Source organism: Myotis myotis, unplaced genomic scaffold (assembly GCF_014108235.1).
Source record: "Myotis myotis isolate mMyoMyo1 unplaced genomic scaffold, mMyoMyo1.p scaffold_m19_p_21, whole genome shotgun sequence".
In the NCBI taxonomy this organism is placed as follows: domain Eukaryota; kingdom Metazoa; phylum Chordata; class Mammalia; order Chiroptera; family Vespertilionidae; genus Myotis; species Myotis myotis.
The window spans coordinates 6,211,070-6,226,837 of record NW_023416326.1 but is presented as its reverse complement, the minus strand read 5'-3'; the positions used below and the strand labels follow the sequence as shown (position 1 = coordinate 6,226,837).

Genomic DNA, 15,768 nt, shown 5'->3' with positions numbered 1-15,768 from the left:
AGACACAGAGGGGGAAAGGACCAATTCGAGAAGGGGTAAATGGCTTTCCTACCCAGGCTCGATCCCAGTAGGGGACGATGACTACTTTCCTAGTCAAAACATTTCCTATGTTCACTTTCTTCTTCTGATATTTGAAGCTGAAACTAGCCCGTGTCCAGGTTTGGTTGCGGGGCCGTTCTCAGGAACGTGTGTGTTATGAGAGCGACGGCCCTTTTCATGAAGGATGGGGCCTCGGCAGAGAGGCCAGCGGCCAAGGCAGCTGGGGCCAAGCCCCGTTTCCTGACCACCCCTAGACTGCCCCATAAAAGAGAAAGTCGAAATGACCTAAAAAGGCAAGCAGATAAAACCTCCTTTACCCTAGATATTCACCAGTCACTTTCCCGCCGACGAGCTGCATGTAATAACCCAATATTTACCTGACCTAAACCACAGGTGGGCCCACTGGTGGCCCGGGGAGCCGCTTGTGATTGATTTTTTAGTGGCCGGCAGCTGTAATGGAATCATGGGAGTGTCTAGCAGTAGGTTGATTAGGTTAGAGCAAACATTCTGGCCCGGTATTGGGGAACTCTGCAAATTTGAGCTTCCAGATGGTCTCTGGACCCCGTCAGCAGGGTCAGCATGTTAGTCTGCGTAGAGCAAACCTTAGGAAATGCTCGTGTCTTAATAAAAGGCACCAATAGGTAAGTGAATGCCTTGTAAAATCCCCAGGGTGTTCTCCAGCCTCACACACCGGCAAGCTCATGTGTCTACAGCTTTGCTCATATTGCTTCTTCTTCCCCTTCTTCCCCTAAGGGCCTCGCTTCCTTCAGAACGCAGCTCTGCTCTCACCTCCTCCTGGCAGCCCTCCCTGATTTCCTCTGGCTAGGCTAAGAGCTCCGGGTCCTCATCGTTACCTTTTCATCAGAATGAAGATTTACCTTCCTTTAGAACCCGCTAAGGACTGATTCGTGTCCCCCAGTATTCATATGTCAAAGTCCTAAACCCTGACGTGACTGGGTATTGGGGCATAAGGTCTATAAGGAGGTGATTAAGGTTAAATAAAGTCGTAAAGGTGGGGTCCTGAGTCAACATGACTGTGTCCTTATAAAAAGAAACACCAGAGTGCTCCCTCTCCTTCCTCTTTCTCCCCCCCCCCCCCCCCCCCACACACGGCAAGAAAGGATCAGATGAGGACACAGCTAGAGGGCGGCCATCTGCAGAAACCAGCCCTGCTGGCACCTCGGTCTTGCACCTCCAGCCTCCAGAACTCTGAGCAAATACACTTCTGTTGTGTAAGTCACCGGTCTATGGCAGTTTGTTATGGAAGCACAAGGGCATTGATAACACCTATCAGCACGCAGACTCGAGCTCCGTGAGGGGGGGGGCAATAGCGGACTCCTATTTCCAGGCTTAGTAAATACTTCACACAATGCTTGCACAGAGTAAGTGCTTAATACACTCCTGTTAAGTACGCATAAGCATGGATAACCTACGTATATAAAAAGCCAGCGACTGGAACGCCCAACAACCGAAACGACCAGTCGCTATGCCGCCCACTGTGGCCGGCCAACCTCCCTCGGCCCCTCCCCTCAGCCAGTCCCACCCCAGATAGGCCCGCAGCCCCTCCCCCTGGCCGGCCCCACCCCTGATTACCCGCCCATCGGGGGCGGGGCCGGCCTACCTCCCACAGCCCCTATCCCCCCTGCCGGCCCACCCGTGCATGAATTCGTGCACCGTGCCTCTAGGGGCTGAAAGTCCAGCTCACTTTCTCACCATCGGAGCTCAAAGCATGTTTGAACCCCATTAGGTCAGAGCAGTGAGAACTCAGACCCTTCAGGTGCTATCATTCATGGAGGAAAGGGCAAAGTTCAAGGCAGAACCCTCCCACTGTCCTTCCTGCCATTTATGCAGCTGTTGTGGCCACCTGACCCGGATGTCAGAAGCGAGAGGGAAGAGAGAGGTTAGCCATAATCAAGTGCTCAACTCAACAATATCTGTTCAACTCAATAATATCCTATTCATTGAGTAGTCGGTCGGGCTGCCGGACCTGGCTGCGGAGCCCGTGCCCCCTGTCCAGCTGTGGGTGTGGCCCGGGACTCACTATGTCTGGCTGAGCTCTGAGATCACAGCGGACAGCCTGGTGCCCGCCCTCTGGGAGCTCACACCCACTGCGGAGACCTGATGCTAGGCTTCCCGACATCTCCATCCTCTGCACGTGTGTTAGTCAGCAGACACGTTTCCTGAGTCTGTAGGACACACACAGCATGGTCAGGTGAAAAAAACACAAAAAAAAAAAAGAAAGAAAAGATGAAAGAACTGTGGACCCCAGCTTCCAGAAGCTTCCAGATGTAAAAATGACACAAATCATAATGATGAAGATCAGGAGGACCCTGACAGTCAACACGTATTCAAACCTCACTCCGTGCCAGGCACTGTGCTTCCCATATATGCACCTGTGGAACCTTCCCAACAGCTCGATGGCGAGGGTATTGTGCCCACTGTACAGATGAGGAAACTGAGGCAGAGACAGAAGAAGCAGTTTGCCCTGCATATAGAGCAACTGAGCGGTAGAGCTGGGACTCCATCCCAGGGTCTGTCTCTAGACCCTTGTCCTCAGCGGCCACACTACCGACTGCATGAGGGACAGGGACCATCACCTGAGAGGACATACTCCTCTCTAGAATGACAGGGCCGGCTGGGTGAGAGCTCCACAGTCTGGTGAGAGCAGGCACCGCATGGAAAGCAGGAGCCCGCTCAGGGGAAAGCAGGTGGGGGCTCTGGGCGGCTTGCTGGGCCAGGCCCGGCAGTCCCCTCTCTGACCCTACGAGGGAGCTAAGGGGCTCCCATCACCCCCCCACCTCCCCAGCCCAACTGCCCATGTTTCCTGTGTCCTGAGGATTCTCAGAGCTAGGGGCCCTGGGACCACCCACGAGGTGGCAGAAAGAGTAGCCGTGAGATGTCAGCTGTCTCCGAAGGGACAGGACGGCTCTGTGGAGGCGGAAAGGGGGCGAGGGGAGTCCAGGCCCCGGAAGCACGGAGACCCACAGAGGAACCAGCCCAGCGCCCGAGGGCAAAGCGAACCAATAGGACGTTGTGTTTGCCAGGACCACAGACCACCCTGGGGGCAGCATCTTCTGGACTCTTCGTGCCTAGGAGGCCATCTTTGCTCTTCAACTTGAGAGCAACTGTGTGTGTGTGTCCGTCTGAGCCCAGGAACGGGCGTGAAAAAGTCGAGTCCCCATGCAGATCGAGGGCCCAGGGAGAAACGGGCCTGGGACCGGCCCTTGCATTTCCGTGGAAGGGAGCTTCCGCCACAGCACCGAGCGCATGACCCAGTTTAGCAACAACCTCAGCTCAGCAGGTCCTGGAGGAAATGCCAGCTATTAGAAGCCCGAGGCACGTAGGAGGGGAGACGCACACAGACCTCGCACGGCAAAGGGGCGGCAGGGACCCGCCACCGGCTCTGCTTTTGATGAAAAGCCCTGGTAACCAGGGTGCCGGGAGGAAGCTGAGAGAGGACAATTTTAACGGCGTGGCAACCACAGACTCACGGGAATCTGCACTTGGACGTGGCCGTGATCCACCCAAGGCACAAAGGCGACTGGCTGCAGAGACAGGGCAGGGTCACCCCCATTTTTAGATCCTCGGGTATGTTTGGGGAGCCCCCAAAGAACGGATCCTCCTTCCTCAGACGAGGTAGGGCAGAAGCTGCGTGCACTCATTACCATGTCAATGAAACCTGCAGGGGCAGCTGCTCAGCAGAGCCACTCTGGGGGGTGGGGGGGGGAGTTGGGGGGAGGACGCCCAGCTACCTCCTACATCCATGCAAGGCCCTCTTCTATCCATTCAAAGCCCCTGCTCAGGTCTGATTATAAGGACTCCTTACCAACGCAGACCCTAGCATCCCTGAAGCCACATGTGGCAAAGAACTGAAGACCCTCGGGGCCAAGAAGAGGCCGGGCCGGCTGACAGGCAGCTTTCCTGAAGGGCTCCGAGGCTGCCACACAGACAGAAGACTCCCAGGCATCCCCGCGGAAGACGAGGAACCCCGAGATCTCCAGTCCACGGGCACCCCAAAGCAGCATCCCACCTGCAGGGCTATGACGAGACTCTCAAGAATGAGACAGCCAGCAGCTGGAGGATGAGAGGCATTCCAGGCGGATAAAGCGCCTAGGGATGCTCTAGATCAATGGTTCTCAACCTTCCTAACGCCGCGACCCTTGAATACAGGTCCTCATGTTGTGGTGACCCCCAATTTCATTGGTACAAATTGAACATCATTAAAGCATAGTGATTAAGCACAAAAACAACATGTCATTATATATGTGTTTTCCGACGGTCTTAGGCGACCCCTGTGAAAGGGTCGTTCGACCCCCCCCAAAGGGGTCGCGACCCACAGGTTGAGAACTGCTGCTCTAGACCTAAATGCAGTGCCCCATTCATCCCGCCTGAGGACGCTGGCCCACTGCGCCCGCCCAGAGGCTCCCAGCGGCACCGATGCCAGCAGGAGAGGGGAAGGCAGACAGGGACGCGGGCACCGCCTCCCTCCTGGGCCTCTGAAGCAGCTGAAATGAATCACTTGCCTGCCTCACACGTTCAGTTGCTTTTTCCAGAGGCTTCTGTGAGCCCACAAGAGGGACCCCGTGGGCTGGGGCCTGCAGGGGAAGTTCCTCTCCGCGGCACAAGGGCCTTCTCCATCTCCAGCCGTTTGACTATCTCGGGGCGCGCCAGCAGCAGGGACGGAGCACAGATTGCACAACTCATGTTCCAGCAGAAGAGCCCCCTGGGCTGCCTGACATCGTGTCACACAAAATGAGCTTCCACAGGGTCGGGACCTGCACGTGGGGAGCGTTCACAGGCTGTGCCCAGCATCCCCGACCCTCCCTGGCACAATGGCCGGAGGCGCAGTGGAGTGTCCCTTCTGACGCCATCACAACTGAACCGTGTCTATAAACCGCCTCCCCTGACCCTGCCTCCTCCATGGGCACAGCCCGCCCCCCGGGAGGTGCCGACCCCGATTTCCAGAGGAAGAAAGTAGAGCACGGAGAGGTGGAGGGACGCGCTGCAGAGTGGCAGCGCTGGTCACAGGGGGTGAGGGTGACCGAGGGATCGCTCCCTGACAATGGCACCTTTGAAGAGGAACTGACAGCCAAGAAGGTGAGCCCGTGGAGGACTGGGGGGCAGGGCTGCAAAGGACGGTGGGGGAAGGACACGCCTGGGAAGCCCTGAGCACCTCCCATGTCCCAGCGCCCAGGAGTACAGGAGGGGCGACAGCAGGGAAGTCCCCCGGCCACCGTCACTGCATTCGTGCACGGGGTCCTCTCTGCTCAGCATCCCCGGAAGGGAGCCACCCGGAGCCTCCACAGCCACCCAGTGACCCCACTGAACGCCGATCTCTCCCCGGTAAGCTGTGGGGAGGCTGGAGGGAAGGCGGGACGATATTCTCTTGACGCTTAAATGTGCAGACTCCTGGGCTTCGCCCTCAAGCCCTCTCCTAGGCTGGCTGTTCCCTCTTCCTGGGGAAAGCCCAGCCCCTCCCACAGCCCCAGCAACCCTCTACATGACACACGAATCTACGTCTCCAGCGCTCACTGCTCCCCCGAGCACCGAAGCGAGTTTTCAGCTGCCTGATGGGCAGACGGTGCCCCAGTGGGGGTCCTGCAGGCAGCGCAAGTGTCCTCATCCACAATGAACCCATCAGCCTCCCTCCCCAACGGCCACGGCCGGGGCTCCGGGAACGGCCATTCCTGCACCCCCACATCCTGCCGGCTGTCCGGCCTCTTCTTCACATGCATCTACCCCCCCTAGTGACAGCCTCATCGTGTCCCCTCCTGGGCCGAGGCAAGCGTTTCCCCTCCGGCCCCCACTGGAATATGCGTTCCCCGCGGGCAGGAACTTCGTTTCATCCTCCACCTGGTCACCGCTAGATGCACAGCGAAGAGTTACGCATCAGGGCTCTATCTCGCCTCCGTCTCCACATGGCTAAAAAATTCTCTTCTAAAGCAAAGATCCGATCCTGCCAGGCCCCTGCGGACTATGGTAGAGGCTCCGGGCGGACTGCAGCGTAGCATTCAAACGCCTAAGCCGCGGTATTAGCTGCCATGCGGTCCCGCCTGCCTGTCCGGCCTCTTCTCAAACTCTCTGCCCTTCGCGAAGGCTGCCCTGAGCTAGTCCTGTCTCTGGTACATAGTCTTTCTCATTCGGAGCCTGTGCGACCCTCTCTCCCGGGATCAAGCACCCGCTCTGCCTGGGAAATCATTTTATTACCCAAGACGTAGCTCAAATGCCATTCCCTTTGGTAAGCCCCCCCCACCACCCCCGCCACCCCCAGAGTCTCGGAGATAAATCTCCGCTGTAGGACCTGTGATACCGTGTCATGATGGAGAGCTCTATGATGGGTCAACTGGGACCCAGGATCCGTGACCACCCAAGGATTTCAATACCACAGCTCCCTCTCGGCCTGGGCCGTGGGTATGACCATGCATGTGTCCTGCTACTTCCTTTCCGGGGCCACGGAACTCTGGGCACCCTGGCACCGTGAAAACGGCAAGCATTCATGCCCAGTTTGTGGGTGATGTCGGTACCCCGCGTAACTACACTGCCCCCTGTTGATGCGTTTGGTCCTCACAACCACCATGGGAGGGGCAGGTGGTGCCCGTCTCGTTCCCATTTCACAGACAGGGATACTAAAACCGAGGCAGAAGTGAGGTTACTGTCACCCAGCCAGTTGGGGACAGTAGCAAGTGGCCACGTGGACTTTCTACGGGGCACTGTTGTTCCTCTCCAGCTCTTTGCCTCAAGAAGCTAAACTACAGCCTCCTCCACGTCATGGTAACAAGCAAGTGAGCACCTCCCGTCCATGAAACGACGGTGTAGCCCAGTGGTTCTCAACCTCCTGGCCCTTTAAAGACAGTTCCTCATGTGGTGACCCAACCATAACATTATTTTCGTTGCTCCTTCATCACTGTCATGTTGCTACTGTGATGAATCGTCATGTAAATATCTGATAGGCAGGATGGTCCTAGGCGACCCCTGTGAAAGGGTCGTTCGACCGCCAAAGGGGTCGCGACCCACAGGTTGAGAACCGCTGGTGTCGACAGAAAGGGGATAGGAAAAAAAAAAGGGGGGGAAACCTGCACAAGCCCTTCAAAGGCCACGGGGCGATTCTGAACCAGATTGTTCTCCACCAGAGGAACTGCAAGTTTCTAAATCATTATTTCCCCGTTTTGACCTAAACATGGAGGCGGCCCCCATCGGCCAGCGAGTGCATGCCACAGCTGACATTTGCAGACCCGTCCCCCCCCAAAAGAAGCTGTTAGAATGCACCCCTGGATGAGGATCTAACACTGAGACTCAGTTACCACAAGCAGTCTAATAGAATCACTGAGAAGCTTAATCCGCTAACCCTCTCCGATTCCCACAGAGCAAGCAGGCCCCATTGTTTCTCGCCCGGAGAGAACCAGAACCTCTGAGGTTAAGCGTTCAGGGCAGTTTTAAGGCTTCTTCTACGGACTGAGAGCCTGAATTTGGAAACCAGCTGGATCAGTAGCAACGCTGTCCACGCACAGATTTTCTTTCCAGAACCCACCGCAAGAACAGATCTCATTTCTTTCTTAAAAGAACCTCTCTCTTGCCGGTTCACCCAATTCAATCCCCTCTACCTTTGATAAATGCCATCAGACCGAAGAAATAAGGTCTCTTTCGGATTTTGCTACACCGAGAGGAGGGAATATAGCACACGAGTGGCTCTCGCTGTGTGTAGCTCAGCGCCCACGCTGGTAATTCCGGGAGATTAAAGTCGCCGTTTTCAAACAGCGACATGAGCCGGCCAGGTCAAACCTTCGTTTCCCAAAAAGAAATCACTTACTCATCCTCCCTTGAAGAGCTCAATGCAATGGGGTCATGACGAAATGAGCACTGATCAAGTTTACCCAGCTCTGCAATTCCTCTGGCTTCTAAGAATAAACGTGAAGGCGAGGCATTCATTCCTCAGGTTCACACCCATGTCTGCCCCCAGCCCCCGCCCTCCTGGGGGAGTGGGGGGGGGGGGGGGTGTGTGATATAGGCTGATTCACCACGTGCTCCCAAGTTCACTGCCAGTTCCAAATGTCAAGAATGAATTTGTTTTACTTCTCTGATGTCCCCCAGTCTACCTTGTTTAAGATTAATAAAGCAATTACAATCCTCTCAATTAAAAAGCTATTTTAAAATGCACTTTTAATTCTAGTTTGTGGGCAACTCAATTATTTCTATTTGGGGTTTTTTTTTCTTCTTCTTGAGTGGGTAATTGCTGTCTTAGAGTAACACAGGGTTTTTTTTTCCTTTTTCTATTTGTTTATTTATTTATTTTAGTTAATCCTCACCCGAGGATATTTTTCCATTGATTTTTTTTTTTTTTTTTTTTTTTTTTAGAGAGAGTGGAAGGAATGGGAGAGAAAAAAATCAATGTGAGAGAGACACATGGATTGCTTGCTTCCTGCTTGAGCCCAGACCAGGGCCAGGGATCGAGCCCGCAACCCAGGTACATGCCCTTGACCGGAATCAAACCTGGGACCTTTCCATCCACAGGCTGATGCTCTATCCCAGTGGTTCTCAACCTTCCTAATGCCGCGACCCTTTAATACAGCTCCTCATGTTGTGGTGACCCCCAACCATAAAATCATTTTCGTTGCTACTTCATCACTGTCATTTTGCTACTGTTATGAATCGTCATGTAAATATCTGATATGCAGGGTGTATTTTCATTGTTTGCGACCCACAGGTTGAGAACCGCTGCTCTATCCACTGAGCCAAACTGGCTAGAGCATGGGATTCTTTTGCTTAAAGAAGAGGAAACAGTGGGCCAAATTGTTCCCTAAAACTTAGCATCTCAGGCTCAGACCATCAGCTCTCTTGAATAATGATGGCGTCCAGGTTCTGGCCTTCAGTGGGCTTGGGGTCCAGTGGATGAGACAACACTAGGAGGAGGGTTAGGCCTAGTGCAGGGGGAGCACAAGGTAAGGGAGAAGTCGGGGACCAGGGAAATAGGAAACAGATCAGGGCGTTTGCGCTGGGTCTCAAAGAGCAGTCTGTTCACTGGATGAAAAATAAAGAGCAAAGGAAGGCTCTTATAGGTAAAAAGAACATTTCATGCAACTGCGCTGGGAGCCGGGTGGGGATCCGCACTCAGGATGTACTGAATGGACGAAGCAGAGGCCAGATGAGTACAGCGTTGTGTGGCCCCTCCTCCCTACTTCTATCTCCATTCATGAAGCAGCCACATAGTTCCCATCCCTCGCATCCACCCTGCAATTTAGGCGGCATTACCCTCCCTGAATGGATGAGGAAACAGAGATTTTCAAAGCCCACACGGCTATGAAGGAGCAGAGCTCGGCCTGGGTTCCTGATAATTTCTGGATGTGCTAGTGAGCCCGCCTTCAAGGACTGATTTCTAGAGCAAACTCGTAGCCCTCTCCTCTCCTCCCACGTGGACCATTCCAGGCGGCCCTCAACGCCTCTCTCCCCATGTATCACCGCTGGTAGCATCACTGGATGGAGGAAGAGAGAAGCTAGCCACGGCCATGCCCCGTCAGATTCTGGGATCAGTGGGGATCTGTCTCCTTGTCACCCCGGTGTTAGTCCTCCCGGGGTATGTGGTCTTAAAGGACCCAGGTGGGGGCCCCTTTTTCCCAAGTCACAAAAGACAAACTGGAAAGAGCCATCCCAACGTCACCTGAGGCCAATTCAGGCTCATGAAAGCCCTCCCACGACTCAAAGAATTGAATGGACTCTGGGTTCAGGGACAAAGCCTTCCGGTTTTGATCGAGTTCTTTTTTTCCCCTTTTCTTTTTCTAATCATTTTCTCAATTTCTCTCCTTGCCAGTTCAGGCTTTTGCTGTCAGACTTGTTTTGGGTGCAGGCTTTTTCTCCCAGCTCAGACGATTCTACCTTGCTATTGTTGTGTTCCTTTTCCACTGAAAGCAATCAAAAATGAAAATCCACACTTGCCAGAACAGGGTCTATTAAATATGCACCTTTATGAAGATCAAATAAAAGCATTCTCTGAAGGCTGGCGTTCAGGGCCGAGTATCACCCGGAGGTCAGACACTGGGGGAGACCTGTCCCTCACAGGCCACCCGCATCTGGGTCACTGAGAGCGATGGTGAGAGCCCAGAGCAGGCAGACTTCCTTAAGGAATGCCTTCGTCTAAAGCATCGCTGGTCGCCCTATGCGGTTTGGCTCAGTGGATAGAGCACTGGCCTGTGGATTGAAGGGTCGCAGGTTCGATTCCAGTCAAGGGCACCTGCCCGGGTTTCGGGCTGGACCCCCAGTAGGGGGCATGCAGGAAGCAGCCGATCAATGAGTGTCTCTCATCATTGATGTGTCTGTCTGTCCCTCTCCCTTCCTCTCGGAAATCAATAAAAATATATTTATAATAAAATAAAATAAAGCATCACTGATCAAAGTGTGGTCCTTGGCCCAGTCGCCAGGACGTGGCCTGTGAGCGGGTCGGAAGTGTAGACCCTCAGGCCCCACCCCAGAGCAACTGACCCAGAACCTGCCTTTCAGCAGCACCTCAGGTTGCTTCGCGCGCACATTTAAATTTTAGAAGCGCAGGTCTAGAATTACGGTGGATTCCCTGTGACTGTCCCCTTGGGGGCCCCCAAGTGGGTTTCCTTCCTGAGGGAGACATCTCTGAAAGGTGGACTCCAGCACTTCCCCGCCGCCCTCCCCCACCCAAACGGTTGATTCCCAGAGGAATTCTGAAATAATCCATGTTCTTCCAGAAACCACAGTGTGGCCTGAGGGAGTTCAGGGTGAAACAGGAGTGAACAGGGAGATGTCTGACACAGAGGTCGCAGGCAACCCCTCCTCCCAGCGCCATCTTCGAGGCCCTGGGGTCTGGTTGCGTGACATCTCCCCTCGGAAGAGAGACAGGAAAGACGTGCTGTGCAACTGGACGGTGGCTCATGGGAGGCCGAGGGGGCCGTGCTGGGCACTGAGGTCCGAGATGCCCAAGCCAATGGCAGAGCCTCACACCAATAACAACCCTCAAAACACACCCAGATGAACCCTGATGCATCTGTCATCTACACGGAGGGAAGGACCGAGAGGATGGGAAATCCTGGGGAACTGGTTTGAGGGGATGAGAGCGAGACGGAAAGCCAGAGGAGAGAAGGGGGAAGGAATGAGCCAGCCCTGCCCAATGACGTCCTGCCCACCTTGTCCCGCTCACCCGAGAGGCGCGACCAAGAATGTCCAGGGCCCGACAGAGGCTCTGACCGGGGCCCAGGCAGGCCACACAGGTGCCGCCTTGGCACCCCGTTTGACTCCGCCCTCTGTGAAGAGGAAACGCATCTCAGAGATCTATATATATAAAAGCCTACGCGACCGAACAACCGAACAACCGGTCGCTATGACGTGCACTGACCACCAGGGGGCAGACACTCGATGCAGGAGCTGTCCCCTGGTGGTTAGTGCACTCCCACAGCCAACCTCCTCCCCCCCACCATCAGCCCCAATGGCTGGCCAGGCCAAGGGACCCCACCTGTGCACGAATTCGTGCACCGGACCTCTAGTATTTCTACAAAAATAAGAGCACCAAAAAAGTTGCCTCTGCCTAAAACAATGAAACCAAAAACCAAAACAGGGCCTCCATCCCAAGCCAGTGTCTTCTCGCTGACTGACAGGTGCGTTACGGCAAGTTCCCTTACAGCCTGAGCATCTCAGATCTCTGAGCGGGAGGCCTGCGTTATCGATGCCTCTGTGTTCAAGTCCAGCTCATTCCCCTCCCCAACCTTTGCTAACTTTTCATGCATATTTTTTCCCATCTTCACCTTGGAATGCTCCAAAACAGCAGTAGTTTAAAGCACTAAAATGGTTTCTGTAGTATCGATCAATTCCTGGTTTTCCACCCATTATACTTGGTTGATTAACAGTATCTCGGCTCTACAACATGGTTCTCTGTCCTTCTCATATGAACACCTCAGCGAGCACTCATGGACAGTCTGGAATGGACAGCAGTGACGGACAGCAGTGATTGATGGACAGTGAGGAGCCATGGGGGCAGAGAGACTCTTAGGCTCTGGAATCCGGACAGGACCTCCATCTCGCTCCCTCCACCACAACCCGAAGGCAGCCCCTGCCCCAGAACTGACTGTGGAGTCCGCCTATGGCGTCCGCGCCACCACCTTTATCTCAGCTAACGTCCACTTCCTGCAAATCAGGCCTGGAGACGCCAAGCAACCCTCCAGAAACACATCTGAAGAACACCTCTGCCTCCCCTCCCCACCCCGACGCGCACAGACACCCCACCTCCCAAGGAAGGAGAAAGTTAACTCTTCAGCAAACCTGGCTGCAGCCAGTCTGGCCACGTCCTCGAACCCTTCACCTTCACAAAGGGGGTCTCGCAGCGGAAACCTGAACTGTGTCTGCTGAGGACACAGACAAGGGTCAGAGGTCCTCAAGCATCCATTATCCAGAAATACACTTTCTCTCTCTCTCTCTCTCTCTCTCTCTCCCAAAATGAGAATAATAGGTCAGCCTTATTGTCTTTCCTTTAGAGCAGCGGTTCTCAACCTGTGGGTTGCGACCCCTTTGGGGGTCGAACGACCCTTTCACAGGGGTCGCCTAAGACCGTCGGAAAACACATCTATAATGACATATTGTTTTTGTGATGAATCACGATGCTTTCATGACGTTCAATTTGTAACAATGAAACTGGGGGTCCCCACAACGTGAGGAGCTATATTCAAGGGTCGAGGCATGAGGAAGGTTGAGAACCGCTGCTTTAGAGAAAACAGAAGTCAGGCTGCTGGGCAGCTGGTGGGAAGCTCCAGGCAGAATGTGGGTGTGTGAAGCTGTGCGGGGCTCCACAAGAATCTGGGGGGAACTCCAAGGGTTTTGAAAAAGGGTGTTCTTAGGCTGGGACACAGGGGCTCCTCAGGTTCTGGGGTACCCAGAAGTCTGGATGTAGGGGGGGGGGGAGTGGCAGGGCTGTCCTGCCAGCCGGGCTCCCCCTCCCCTGCCGTCCTGGGCCCTCCGGCCACAGCCACAGCCACAGCCACAGTCACAGGGAGCCACTCACCACCCTCACTCACCGCCCGTGAGCTGTGCAGGGCCGAAGCACAGGGCCAGCTGGAACCACAGGATCACGGCCAAGAGTCTCTGGGGGGACTGAGGCTGCTGCTGCTGCTGCTGCTGCTCTAGAAATCCGTCTCCATAGCTCGGGTTCATTCCATAATACATCTTTCATCCACAGCGGGCATGCGGCTGGCAAGAGTCTGCAACCAGGAACGCACAGGACGATACCCCAGGCTGCCTGGGCTCGGCGGGGGCCACGCTTCCGCTCCTCCCGTGGAACCGGAGGGAATGGGGGGGGGGGCTGGAAAGAGGGGGGTCGGCTTCCCCGACTCCATCCCCGGGCCTCCCCCGCCCCCTTCCCCAGAGCGCAATCACCGCCCCCCCCATCCCGCTCCCCCCAACGCGGGTACACTGAGTACAGCCGCCGCGGGATGCTGCGCGTGCGGAGGGTGGAGGAGGGGAGGGCGGCGGGGGAGCGCACATGGGCCCGGCGCCGTCCCCGGGATCCCGCGGCCGTGACCATGACAGGAAAGTCTCCAGCCTCCCGGGGTGTCGGGGCTGGAAACCCACTTTTCCCCGGGCCTAGGCAGCTCACTCCCGGGAACCTCACCGCGCGGCCCCGGGTCCCCCACGATACTTGTCTGGTTCTCCCCAGGATGGGGATGGGTCCTGCCGCCCGGTGCCCACAGAGATTGCTCCGCGCTGTCAACCATGCCGTCCCCGGGCTCGGGGGTGCGGGCAGGGCCAGGCACCCGCTCCCCCTCCCCGGCCTGCGCGCGCCTCCCCGGGGCGCAGAGCCCCCTCCGGGCTCCGGGTCTTACCTGTGGGTCTCATGCAGGCGGCTTCCTTCCCTCCTCCGCCTCCTCCCCGCGCCGGGCGCACCCGCATCTGTGCGCGACCTCTGCTGCCGCCGCTGCGCGAGCCGGAGGGACGGAAGCCTCGGCGGCCGCGGCGCCGGGCTCGGGCTCCCCCCGCCCGCCCGCCCGCGCTCGCCCTCCCCGGGCTCCCGGAGCCGCTGGGTGCGGGTGGTGGGGGAGGACCGACGCCGGGCCGCGCGCCCCCGAGGAGGCGCCCGCGCGCCCGCCACCTGCGCTCGCGAGCCCGGCGGCGGCGGCGGCGCGGAAGGAGGGAAGGAGGGAGGGAGGGAGGGAGGGAGGGAGGGAGGAGGGAGGGAGGGGCCGGGGCGGAGCGGAGGCGGCGGCGGCCGCGGGGGACGGGCCCGGGCGCGGGCGGGCGTGGGAAGGGGCCCGCCGCCGCCTCCCCGACCAATGGGAAGCCCGCGCGCCTGCACCTGTCGGGGCGCCGAGTGCGGGAGACGCTCTCGCACCCGCGCGCGGGGCCGGCTCGCCCCTCCCCGGGGCTGGACGGGGGTCCCCGCCCGGGCGGAGCGGAGCCCGGGGCCCGCGGCGGCCTCCACGCGGTGTCTAGTGGCCCTCGCAACGGGCAGCGCGGGAAAGGCTGGTGCCACGGAGGGACGGGGGTGCGCGGCCGGCGGTCCCCGCGCCCTGACCCTCTCCACCCACAGGGTTAACTTGGAGGGGCGGGGAGGGGCCGATTGCTACCGTCTCTTCTTTTCCTGCGTCGTGGTCCGTGTGTCCCCCACTTCCCAACGCCAAGGTTCCGCGTACCCCCTGGATCCCCAAGGACGCGTGTCCCCCTCCCCAGCTCCTTAGCTCTTCGACCTCCTGGGGACGCACGGGTCCCTCTGAACCGCCGCCCGGGGCGCCCTCTGGTGGTCAGGGGAAGAGTGATCCGCGCCGCGGCGGAAAGTTGGGTGCCAAGGAGGGGTGAGCATCCAGGGTGTTTGCTCTCCCAGCCGCCAGTGGGGCGAGGTCGCCTGATCGTGCTGTCGCTGTGCCACCCCTGGTGCCCGTGCTCGCCCCACAGCGCGTGCGACTCTCAATCCCCTCTGGCTCTGGCCACCTGCTGTCCCTCCCAAGACTGGCCTTTCTCAGCCGGCCTGGCTCTTCTGGCCAGAATCCCAGCCACCAGTCGTTAAGGGGTGTGCGCTGATGAGCTGATACTGGCAGACAGCACTTCAAAACCAGTGGCACCCCAAAAGTCTGTAGCAATGTGTGGCTATGAATATGAATACCATGTTTCTGATACCACCGCCAAATCTACCGACTTTCCCCAAAATCTCACATACTGGTGGTCGTGGGGAAATTACAGCTTTGACTGGGCCGACGCTTACTAGGATTAACTTTAACAAATCCTTTCAGGATAGATTAACTTTCAGGAGCCAAATCAAACTCGGCATTTTTATTTATATATTTATCTTTGCTTTGTAGAATGGGAGGTGGCAGTTCCGCCCAGAATCGGTTGAAGATTCTGACCAGCACAAGTTCATTGCTGCTTAAAGCCTGTACGCTGGGGCTCTGGGATCTCAGCTGGTTAGCCTTCCACATTTCCAAGATCCAGTGGCTGACCTCTGCAGTTTGAATATGTATTTCTTTTTTTTTTTTCCTCCGTAAATTTCCTAAAGCTTTTCTGATAGCCATCAAATCAGCAAAGCTCCAAAAAAAAAAAAAATCAGCAAAGCTCAAACATATCTGCTGATGGTGCACACGGTTTTCAGTTCACAAGAGATGCGTCTAAGTACCAGTGAAGTCTGTTCTTCAGCCGGAACACAATGCGTTTGTACGGAGAATGTCAGGAATGAAAGGAACGTCGAGTGTATCTGGTCCAAACACCCGATCTATGCTTGAGTCGCCTCTGTGACATTTC

General features: G+C 56.6%; 1 protein-coding gene across 3 annotated transcripts in view; it reads right to left on the bottom strand.

The window, feature by feature from the left end:
- The window catches only part of SUSD4 (sushi domain containing 4), a 63,654-nt gene extending 49,502 nt beyond the window's left edge, over positions 1–14,152 (bottom strand). For 2 of the 3 annotated variants that reach the window (XM_036355013.1, XM_036355014.1), the window contains exons 1-2: positions 13,863–14,152; positions 13,059–13,241 (exon numbers count right to left, since the gene is read on the bottom strand). In XM_036355013.1, the coding sequence (XP_036210906.1) occupies positions 13,059–13,206 (148 nt within the window). In that variant the 5' untranslated portion in view covers positions 13,207–13,241; positions 13,863–14,152. The remainder of the gene's footprint in view (positions 1–13,058; positions 13,242–13,862) is intronic. The other variant, XM_036355015.1, reaches the window with a different exon arrangement.
- Between the last annotated feature and the right edge of the window lie 1,616 nt (positions 14,153–15,768).